Genomic DNA, 11,285 nt, shown 5'->3' on the forward strand with positions numbered 1-11,285 from the left:
GATGCCTGTTGTATCTTCTCTGGGTGTCTCTTTTACACACGTCCTTTAGGTTGTGGAGACTCCATTCGTCTTGGCTTAGGTACAGGCACTGTATTGGGAAGAGAACTGAAGGAAGCAATAAATTCCTGTGCAAAGTTCTTGTCCGTTCTTGTCCAGTCTCCTTACCAACGACAAATCCTGGTAAGTGTGGATTTGGTAGGTCCAAGATTACATAAATATCTTCTTCCCATCTGCCTGCTGACTTGTGCCGTCTGTCAAAGGCAACCACCGTCACAAGTACTCTGTCTCCCTTCTCAATGACAGCTGCTCTTGCTTTCTGATTTTACAAACTCTTGTTCCTGGACTGGACTTTCTCAGCTGCAGAAGAAGTTATGTCATACACTTAGGTGAGACGATCTTTCAAATCTTTGATGCAACAGGTCATTGATTTTGACTTGGATGAATCCATGTCAAGTCCAAAAGCTATGTCAACCGGGAGACGTGGATGGCGTCCATACATCAAGATGAATGGTGCAAAGCCTGTTGATTCATGGCGAGTACAGTTGTATGCGTGTACTAATGGTCCAATATAGGCTTTCCGAGTCTTCTTCCTATCTTGGTCAAGAGTACCAAGCAGGTTGCAGAGAGTCCTGTTGAAACAATCACATATCCCATTCCCCATTGGATGATATGGTGTAGTTCGGGATTTGTTGATTTTCAGAAGTTCACAGAACTCCTGCATGAGATTCCCAGTGAAGTTGGCTCCTTGATCCGAAAGGATACGCTTAGATATCCCATAATGTATAATGAAATTGTTGAAGAAGACTTCAGGGGTTGTCTTGGCCGTCATGTTCTTGGTTGTGTAGGCCTTGGCATAGCGGGTTAAGTGGTCAGTCACTACTAGAACATGTTGCTGTCCTCCCTTTGATGGCTCCAGGGTGATAAAGGCCATGCAGACCAGCCCTATGGCCTACGCAATACGGCCGATCTAAATCTTGTTGGAAGGACTAACTGTTCTTGTTCTTCTCCATCTGTCTTGATGACTCAAAACAAAACACCTCGCTTTAGCTGAAAGTACTGAAAACTCTTCAACAGCGTTGTCTTCTCTTGACTCCCAATAAAATGTGTCCTGTCTGGTTTAGTCCTCTTTCTGAGGTTATCAATGATGATACCAACCGCTGGATCCTTTGATTCAGTATGTCTCCAATACCTGGCATTAAACTCGCATCTGTCTTCAGTTATCTCTTCTTGCTAATCTGTGTCAGGGGCGGAGAGAATCAAACTTTTAACAAGGTTAGAAACTTGTAAAACATCACATATTTCTCTTATTGAGTCCTTGGTGACCCCTTCTATTTGTACTTGATGTTCTGTTTGAGGCAATGTGGACAGGGCATCAGCATCTATGTTGGATTTTCCTGATCTGTATTGGATGGTAAAGTTGTAGTTGGCTAGAGAAGCTAACCAACGGAGTCCAGTAGCATCAAATCGAGCTGTGGTGAGAACGTACGTCAAGGGATTGTTGTCAGTCATCACCACAAAGTCATGGCCTTACAAATAGTCATGAAACCTTTCGGAAATTGACCACTTTAAACACAGAAACTCCAGTTTATGTGCCGAGTAGTTTCTTTCAGAAGGTTTCAATCCCCTACTTGCATATGCTATGACTCGTCGGTTGCCATCCTGGTGCTGATACAGTACTGCTCCCGAACCCTGAGTGCTGGAATCTGTATAGTGCTCGAAGGGCTTTGTGTAATCAGCATACCCTAAAACGGGAGGGGGTGAAAGGCATGTCTTGATCTCCTCAAAATCTGTTTCTTGCTCCTGACCCTACTTTCATACTATAGTCGTTGTGTCGTTCAGACAGAGGTCTTGCAATGCTGGAAAAGTCTTTCACGAATTTAAACTAGACTTGAGAAACTATCTGTTTGACTTATGTAAACAAAAGGAATCCTTTTCATATCAAGACAGCATTCTAAAAAGGAGGAAAGATATATGGTCAAAACGAGGTGAAAAACTTGAAAAATTAGCTAAAGACTGTTTTGTTTTGTTCAGAACATTGGTTGGTGAAATAAGTGATGATATTTATGATGTTCTAAATCTACACAAAAAAGACCTACCCTTGCAAACGACGCTCAGCCGCTAGCCACCGTCCAATCAATCAGTGAGACAATAGCTCGCCTGGAGAGAGACCTTGCTACATTGCAGGGAGAATACACGCAAGACGTGGACTGCTTACATAATAAAATAAAACAGCTTGAGAAGGCAAACAATGTAATGAAGGGAGAAATTGAAGCTGCACGCAGTGAAACTGTTAAGACAAAAGTAGCAATGGAGACCCTGCGGGGAAAAGTAGGTAAGGCTGTAGAACAGCTACGCACAGCAAATAAGATGAATTCGGATGATACTCAGTTGTTCTCATCCGAAATAAAGGACGTTAAAAGCAAGCTTTCTGCGTACAAACGAGACCTTATGATTCTAATCAAATCAGAGTCAGCTACATCTGAAGAAAAAATAGAAAAACTTGTGAAATCTGGAGATAGACTTGAGACACGTCACATTGACCTCAAAGATATGGTTAATGACCTCAAGAGTAGGGTGGACGACGGTTGTCTGGATATTTCACACATATCGGACGAGCGACAGCTTGGGGTTGCTTCGATTAAATCAAAAGTGACTCTCCTTAACCAAAGATTTTCATCAATAGAAGAAGATATGAAAACAATAGATGAGCAATGCAAGGCTTGTTCCAACTCAGTTGGTGATGTCAGAAAAATTATTAATGCTGTCGAGAGAGATTGCAGAAAGTCTAGAGCATACACATATGCAGATATCACCAAACACAGTGTGAACTATGGTTCTACAACCGAAGATACGAATTTATCCTGCACGAACACCGAGATTCCGAACTTGAACAGAAGGAACATAGTACACGCTACTGTCCTGGGAACAACCCAACCTACTGTCACTGCAACACGCAGTGAGGAAGAAGCTACTGAATTATTGCAAACATTGCTGACTTCCCCTAGTCCTGAGAAAACAACGAGATCTGTAGATGAGCAAACACCTGGTACCACGACGAGAGATGTAAGGCAGCCAGCTCCTGATATCCCAACAAGAGATATATTGTCTCTCACAAATATTGCTCAGACGGAGGAAGCTGTGATGTCACATCAGTCTGGAAGGAGAGATGTTTATATCAACGATCCCAGAAGCAAAGTCATCAGTTTTACAACAGCCCCTGAACGTGTCACTCCAAATCCAATCAAGGTCCACATAAGTAACGACCAGTGCAGTGCAATAAACACATGATTCAGCAGAGTTCTGTTCTGCTCCTCCAAGACACAGAACTATTCGCTACTACATTGGTCGTTTCAATAAAAAGTGCTCTGAACAAGCCATAAGAAGCTGTCTGACAGAGGTGTGACTGTTACTCATATGAAATTTTTTAATAGACCAGAAAAACCATACGCATCTGCACAATTGAATGTCTTGGCAGAGGACAAACGCTTATTTGAAAATGTTGACTTCTGGCCACAATATATCATTGTAAAACCTTGGTTAAGCAAAGTCAAGTTCTGGCAACAATTTGATGATAAACACCAACAGAACGAAATGTATTCCAAGTGATGACGAATCAATTCAACTTAGCCCAAGCTTGCAACTTAACACTTATGACATGGAACTGTCGTGGAATCATGACAAGTGTCACTTATCTCAATACTTGTCTTTTAGAACACTGCGTTGACATATGTGCAATCAGTGATCATCAGTTACAGACCTTCAACTTCTCATTCATGGACTCCCTGAATGCTGACTATTTTGGTATTGTTACAGAAGCGCCTTCTTCAAACGATGCTCGTTTTTTATGTCACAAACGACTTCAACCCTTCATCCACGAAATTACCCTTGAGTATGACCGAGTGACAGGTATCGAACTGGCGTTACCATATATTCAAACTCTCTATTTCTTTAGTGTTTATATGCCACCTGCAAACCGTTCAAATGACCTCTTAAGGCACTCCCTCAAACAACTTGATGATATCTACTCTGCATTCTCACAAACTGGCTCTGTGATAATTCTTGGAGACTTGAATGCCAAACTAAAAGGTCCAAGATATCATATTCAGACCGATCATAGGAGCTCTCTGATGGAGCTCTTCACTACGCGTTAACTTCAGTGAATATGCAGGATTATTGTACAGGCCCAGTCTTCACTTTTCAAGCATACGATGGAGGCCCAGAAACTCCAATAGACCACATCCTCGTACCAGTTGAATTACTGGAGCTGGTCATCAGTACAGAGGTAAGGGGGGACAACCCTTTCAATACATCTGATCACCACCCTGTGTTTTGCTGCTTGAAGATCAACACGGCCTCCAAACAGACAAATGCGTCACTTTTTTCGAGACCTTTGTGGGATAAAGCGGTGTTCAACGGCAGTGTAAGGGACTACACATATGCAGTATCTCACACTCTTTGGGGAAAAGTCATACCTCCAACTCAATGTTCTAACGAAGCTATTGAAACTATGTATAAAGCTATCACTGAAACACTTACAGAGGCAGCGAAAGATTGGATTCCAGTTAGTCAGTATAGATCATACATTAAACCTTATTGGAAAAACGAGGTAAAAAGATTCCATGACTCCATGTTAAAGGCAAGAAGAAAATGGATAACAGATGGGAAACCTAGAGGAATGCAGCATGCTTCATACAAAGCATACAAGGAAATTCAGGAATGCGATGAGAAAAGCTGCAACAGACTTTGAAAAGGGTTACTTCAGTAGCCTTGACAAACTCTATGATGTTGATCAGAAAGCCTTCTTGGCAGTGTTACAGACCTCTAACAGGAAGAGACAAATTTCATCAATCCGTACAGGTGATAAACTGACAATGGACCAGAAGGAGATCTGCAATGTTATGGCAGGCCATATGCGTTTAGTCTTCAGCAATATCCAGGAAGAGCACTTTGATAATGATTTTAGGGAAACAATAGAAACTAAAGTCGACCAACTCAAACAGGAACTTGGCTCCCATGATCACGATGTTCACGACCTTCTTACATCCGTTAAAGAGATTGAAACCTTGTGCAAATCACTGAATAACAATAAGGCTGCAGGAATTGATGGCTTGTGTTATGAACACTTGAAGTATGGCGGGTCCTATCTGTTCTACTACGTGTCAGAACTGTTCAACCGAGTATTGACCACTGGCTATATTCCTAAGCAATGGAAAGAAGGTCTAAATCGTTCCAATATACAAAAGGAACAAAAAAGACAAAGCCTCAGCAGACTCATACAGAGGTGTGACTCTTCTACCTGTCATCTCAAAGGTATTTGAAATGGTACTGTGCAGAAGAATTCCTGAATTTAGTAACTGCAAATCCTTCCCGGACCCTCACCAATACGGGTTTCAGAAAGGCCTTTCATCTCTTCATACTTCATTTATACTCCAAGAAACAGTTCAACACTACTTAGAGAGGGGGGACACACCGAAGGTGGTTTTCCTAGACAGCAGCAAAGCATTTGATACCGTCTGGCCCTCTGGTCTTCTTTGGAAACTTAAAGAACTGAATATACCTACTGCAATATGGAGGATATTAAGCAACACTTACTCTGAAATGAAAAGCTGTGTCATGGTGAACAACATCCAGTCTGATTGGTTCAACCTTGAGAGAGGCTTGAGACAAGGAAGTGTGCTCTCTGCCAAACTGTATTTGGTTTACATTAACGATCTTCTCGGGATTCTGTCAACTGCAAAGAAAGGTTCCATGGTTATAGATCTTCATATCTCAGCACCAACTCAAGCGGATGACATCTCTCTTATCAGTCTGATAACATCCTTTCTCCAATTGATGGTAACAACATGTGAGAATTACAGCTCTAAGTGGCGGTTCACTTTTTCCCCTTCCAAGAGCTGTGTGATGACATTTCATAAGTCAAAACACGTCCAATGTCACATACAATTATATGGAAAGGAGTTGCCCATGGCGAAAAGCACAAAACATGTAGGTGTTGAGCTAAACTTCAACTTCAATTCGTGAGAGAGAACAATAAATGCTTGCTCAAAAATGAAATCCTCAACGATGATGCTTATTAAGTCTGGCTGTCACTCTAAAGGTCTTAATCCAGTCACGAGTGCAAATTTGGTTCGTTCTGTCAGCCTTCCCCGGGCACACTTTGGCTCTGAACTTTGGAACAACTTATCCAAAGGTGAACAAATCTCACTTGAAAGATCGCAACGCTTCTGTCTCAAGTTGTGCCAAGGTCTGCCTAGAACAACAAGGACTGACATCTGTAATACACTAATAGATTGGCATTCTTTGGAATCCCATATCAACACAAGGAAATTGTTCTTTCTTGGAAACCTGTGCAACAGCCCGAACCATTTTCTAGCCATGCAGCTCTTCTTAACTCGTCTCTTCGCTTTTAAGAACAACTGTTGTATGAATGCACATGGCTTCATCCCGGATTTATGGAACATTCTGGAGAAGTATCTGCTTCTACCCTTCTTAAATGCTTTCATGGTCAGTGGTACATTCCCCGTGCAAAGCTCCTGGAAGAAAATTGTAAAGAAATCCATTCATGACCATAAAGAGAAGGAATGGAATACCCGAATATCTCTAGATCACGGCCTTAAACATTTCAGGAAAATCCATTCCACCAGAAAGCCCCATCCTGCCTGGTTCATAGCAAAAGCCAACCCAAACATTAAGAAACAGTGTGCGTTTATTGTTCATTTATGTGCCCTCTGGAGACCTGGCGTTGTTCAAGGAAGCTGCTTTCTCTGTGGTCTACACTACGACGACCTTCTAACACACGCCTTGTGTCATTGTGAGACTTTAAGCATGTATCGAGACATGCTGTGGTGTGACATCATCAACATTGGTCCTGTGGAACTCAGTGTCCATCTCCAAGATAGATCTGACACTGATCTTGTCTGCAGTCTCCTGTCCTGCCAGCCTCCTGTTTCTCTGTCCGATGAGGATCAAGAACTGTTCCAAATATCTGTGATAACCAGACTATATGATATGTGCAACTTCTAAAGTGACTCTTAATCCATGTAAAATCTCTGCTTTTCACTGTTAACTTATAACATGTTTTGTACTCTCCTATGGAGGAATAATAGCATATATCATACGGGAAGACAAAGTGTAATTATATACTCACAAAAGAAAGAGTGAATGAGTTTGGTTTAAGGCCGGTTTAAACAGTAGTCCAGTTACATCATGACAAACAAAAGAAAGAAGCGAAACACAAGTGTACATGGGATAAGGTGTACATATACATGAATGTGATACCAGGCATACGACAAATCTCAAATTGAAAATACAATACTTGCAAAGTGTATTTGCAAACCAAGGAAGTGATTAAATTCTAAATCTACATACAGCACAGAGGGGTTGGTAGGGGATGTCAGTAACATAATGTGAAATATTCAAAGAAAGTGCAAAAGTCTGTCGTCATACAGTCAGTGAATTAAAACATGTTCAGCTTATATTTTACTTATACAATTAAATTTTTATTTGCTAGCCTTTTATTTGATTAAACAAGGACAGAAAATAGAAATGTAATCAAGCCATTTTCATACACACATTCACACTGAGTACCGTTATAAGTCAACTAACTAAAAACTAATGCTAAACTAAATCAAAACTATACAAAAATAAACTAAACTAAGCTAAACTTCACAAAACCAAACAGAACTAAACTAAACTAAACACCTCAAAAGAACCTGTAGCTACGCAGACTCTTGGTACCAACAGGATAGTGAGAAGTAGCAGACAAAGAAGTCTACGGTAATACAAAACTCAGTACATGAAAAATACAAAAGTGTGACGCATACAAAGTTACAGTTTACAGAACTTAACTGAACTGGCGCCAGATACAAAGTAAATTTAAAGTCAAATGCTAGCTAGCAAGGATGATACATTTATACAATGAAATAATACATGATGGGGACTCACATGATCAGAATGTCCATGAATTGAATTGAATGTCCAAGCTGAAGTAGCAATATCCAATACTGGAAATGTCACAATAAACACACATATGTCACGTGACAGTGTCCAAGGTCACACAAAAGTCACTTCAAGGAAACCATCTATGGTGGATGTTGCTGGCGATCTATGTCGTTCCTTCCATGGTGGCTATAGTCCTCACTTGGGGCAGGGCAATGAATGAGAAATATACAAACACACGCGACGGGTGAGAGATGTTTTATTCTGCTGATGGGTGTGTCATATTTTTATCTACACCCTGAACCATATTAAAGGAATGATAAAGTAATATTAACAATACAAGTCATCATCACAGTGGTACAAACCGTGTTACATTACAAACAGATGTTTTTCATATACTAGTTGTTATACTGTACAATAATCTGCTAACTGATGTAAGAACCAAATAGAATTATTTTATCTATATATTATCTTAGTGTAAATAGATTATAAATCTCTATCAAAATACATACATATACATGAATTTTCGAGTGTGACTGCATATAGTTTATCCGGCGTCCTTGACAGGTATCGTTGAATAACAAACTGTAATATAAACATGTTAACTGTGCTATAACCTCGTATGATTCAGCCCAAAATGATAACCTATTGTTCTGTATGGATGTATACAGCGTACAGAGTGCTCAAAAGAGATATGCGACTGTAGCTTTTTGGATCTTTAGTGTCTTTTAAAAAACAATGTTACAATTATGCTGGTTTTCCAAACAGTTGGACGCCAGGTGCCTTTGAGTTTCTTAATCTATTAATAGAGTCAAAAATTTCATCTGCGTATAATAGGTGAATCAAAGATACTGGCGCTGATTTCATTCGTGTTCAAGTCAACATCACCATCAACTTATGTTACAGTCTTGAGCTGAATCTTGAAAATGTAAAAGCCAATCATCTTGTGGAATTTCTTCTGAAGCAACATTCTCAGACAAAAATCAGTTGCTCTAAATGTCCCATGTCAAATTTGAGAACCCACAAAAGTTTCATTTACCTATGCAAACACCACTCCATCCAGGTTGTTCAATTTTTGTGCTGCAGAACGTGGACTTGAAGTAGGCATGGGCACCAATTGTGTTCCCCTTCTTGCTGATCTGTTTCTTTGTGCACATGAATAGGAATTTCTGCTCGAATTTGCAAAATCAAAACAAGGGAATTTGGCAAAGAATTTTAATTTAGCATCATGTATGTTCATGATCTGATATCTTTCAATAATGGAAAAAGGCCAATTCGCTTCCACTGATTTACCCTCATGGACAGTGTTCGAAATAAGCGGCTGCCCGCAGGCCCGTGACAGTAGGATCTCGTGTTGGGCTCATAGTTCCAAAATTGTATGGGTCTTTATGGCCTGCAGTAAATTTATGTGTCGATTTATTTGTCACAATAAGTTGCAGGTCTTTTTTTACATATCCAACCTTTTGAAGTATAATAGAGCGCTCATGCGACAATCAAGGCCTTAGTAAAGACTTTAAAAAGTTTTACGGTAGACATGTGGGGACATTTCCAAATTGTATGCATCAGTGACAAACATTATTATGTCCAATGCAATTTCTTATTCAGACTAACCGCCTCCGTGGTCTAGTTTTAGATCTAATTGTAGAGGTATTACAGACCTGAGCATTTACAGTTAAATGTATATTTCAGTTTTGAATAATTGATTATGTTTTCAGAATCGCAGTCTGGCTTCCCCGAGGATTATTATACGACGGATAATGTATGTATCTTTCAGTCTGTTGTTGATCACCTGTTGGTTAAAAAGAAGGTTAACGTGTATGTTTGATTTCTCAAAGGCTATTGATTTGGTAAATCGATTTAAATTGTGGGCAGCTTTAGAACATAACGTGGTGTCATTTAAATGGTAGATAGTATTATATCAATTTATGATAGTTTGAAAGTTATGTGTTAAATACGATTATGTATATATTTTTTTAAATGTTTTAATTATAAAAAGGAGTACGACAGGTCTGTTTTTTAGTCCAATGTTGTGAGATAGAAAGTTCTTGTCACCGTAGTATCCAGTTACATCCAGACTTAACTCATCTAGTTTTGCTTCTATTTGCAGACAATGTGATTCTTTTCTCTGATACTGTTGTATGTCTACAAGGGGGAATATATGTATTACATCATTACTGTAAAGAATACCAGTTATGTATAACTTATTAATAATAAAAAAAATTGATGTTTTTGAAGATGAAGGAATTCTTTTAAGTATTCAGAGAAATATCAAGGTATAGTATTCTAAGAAACATTATCAAGGAATAAACTTTTTATGAGTGCCTCACTGCATTAGAAGGCACAATTTAGTAAATTAAAATGTTGTTATAGTTTTCAAAATTAAGACCCTTATTGTATGCATGATGATTTTTAGAGTATTTGATAGTAAGGTTGTGCCAATATTATTGTATGGTGCCGATATATACATCTTGGTCTCTTAGTCCAAAGACATTATACCACGAGTATTGTATCAACTATATTTCTATAAATAAATTCCGTGTAGTCTCAGCTGGGTTTGGATTTAGGTCGCATCAACGAGAAATTGAAATTGGTAGATTCCAAATGTTCCAAGACAAGAAAGACTTTGTAATGTAGGCCATTTTGGGTTTTGTAGCAGGTGAGATACTTTTCTGTTTGATTGTAAGACTTATGATGAGTTACGTGACCAAGAAAATATACGAAAAGATTCCTGCGATACATAAATTCAGTTTATTAATGTCTTTTGATAATGTTGCCCAGATGATGACTGTGGCGATGTATGTTTATGTGGCTGTGCAACTTAGGAAATACACATGGTCATGACTAGACATACACGACTAATGTGGCTGCTGCAAATTACTGTACCATGGGCCGATCGTCCTACTCTATGAGCATTATATCACCAATACTTATAAGATGCTAATCCCCATTGTTAACCCTCATCTCCAGTGTATTGCACATTTACTGTCAGCCACCCCGAATAAACCTTGGTCCAGGGTAGAAAAGAACGAAGTTCTCACCCATAACCTGGTTAGGGTTAGGCAACGTTGATGAAACCAACAAAGAACGGGTATGGTTCTGACAAACCTAGAAACAACCACGTCTAATCTGAGATTCAAAACCCACGATTACTGGTTTCTGACACGCTACATGTTGCACTGTTGGCATATTTAGCTTGTTTTCAAAGCTCGAGATCGTGACAACGCGAGAACGTCCCTTACGGCATTCCATAGGCATTTGCCATATGGAGTAGGTTAACATGCTTAATGATCTTTTGACGCATTTAGTGCAGTTGTCCTTGTTACACGATAAAGGCTTTATTTCCTGTA

The 11,285-nt window shown here is 39.5% G+C and overlaps 1 protein-coding gene across 1 annotated transcript; it reads right to left on the reverse strand.

Annotated features, from left to right (window-relative positions):
• Positions 1 to 382: 382 nt before the first annotated feature.
• On the reverse strand, positions 383 to 931 carry LOC124127440. Its single transcript, XM_046490835.1, has one exon. It carries the CDS (start codon positions 929 to 931, stop codon positions 383 to 385), a length of 549 nt encoding a protein of 182 aa, XP_046346791.1.
• Between the last annotated feature and the right edge of the window lie 10,354 nt (positions 932 to 11,285).

The sequence above is a fragment of the Haliotis rufescens genome, unplaced genomic scaffold, assembly GCF_023055435.1.
Source record: "Haliotis rufescens isolate VD_foot unplaced genomic scaffold, xgHalRufe1.0.p SCAF_1, whole genome shotgun sequence".
In the NCBI taxonomy this organism is placed as follows: domain Eukaryota; kingdom Metazoa; phylum Mollusca; class Gastropoda; order Lepetellida; family Haliotidae; genus Haliotis; species Haliotis rufescens.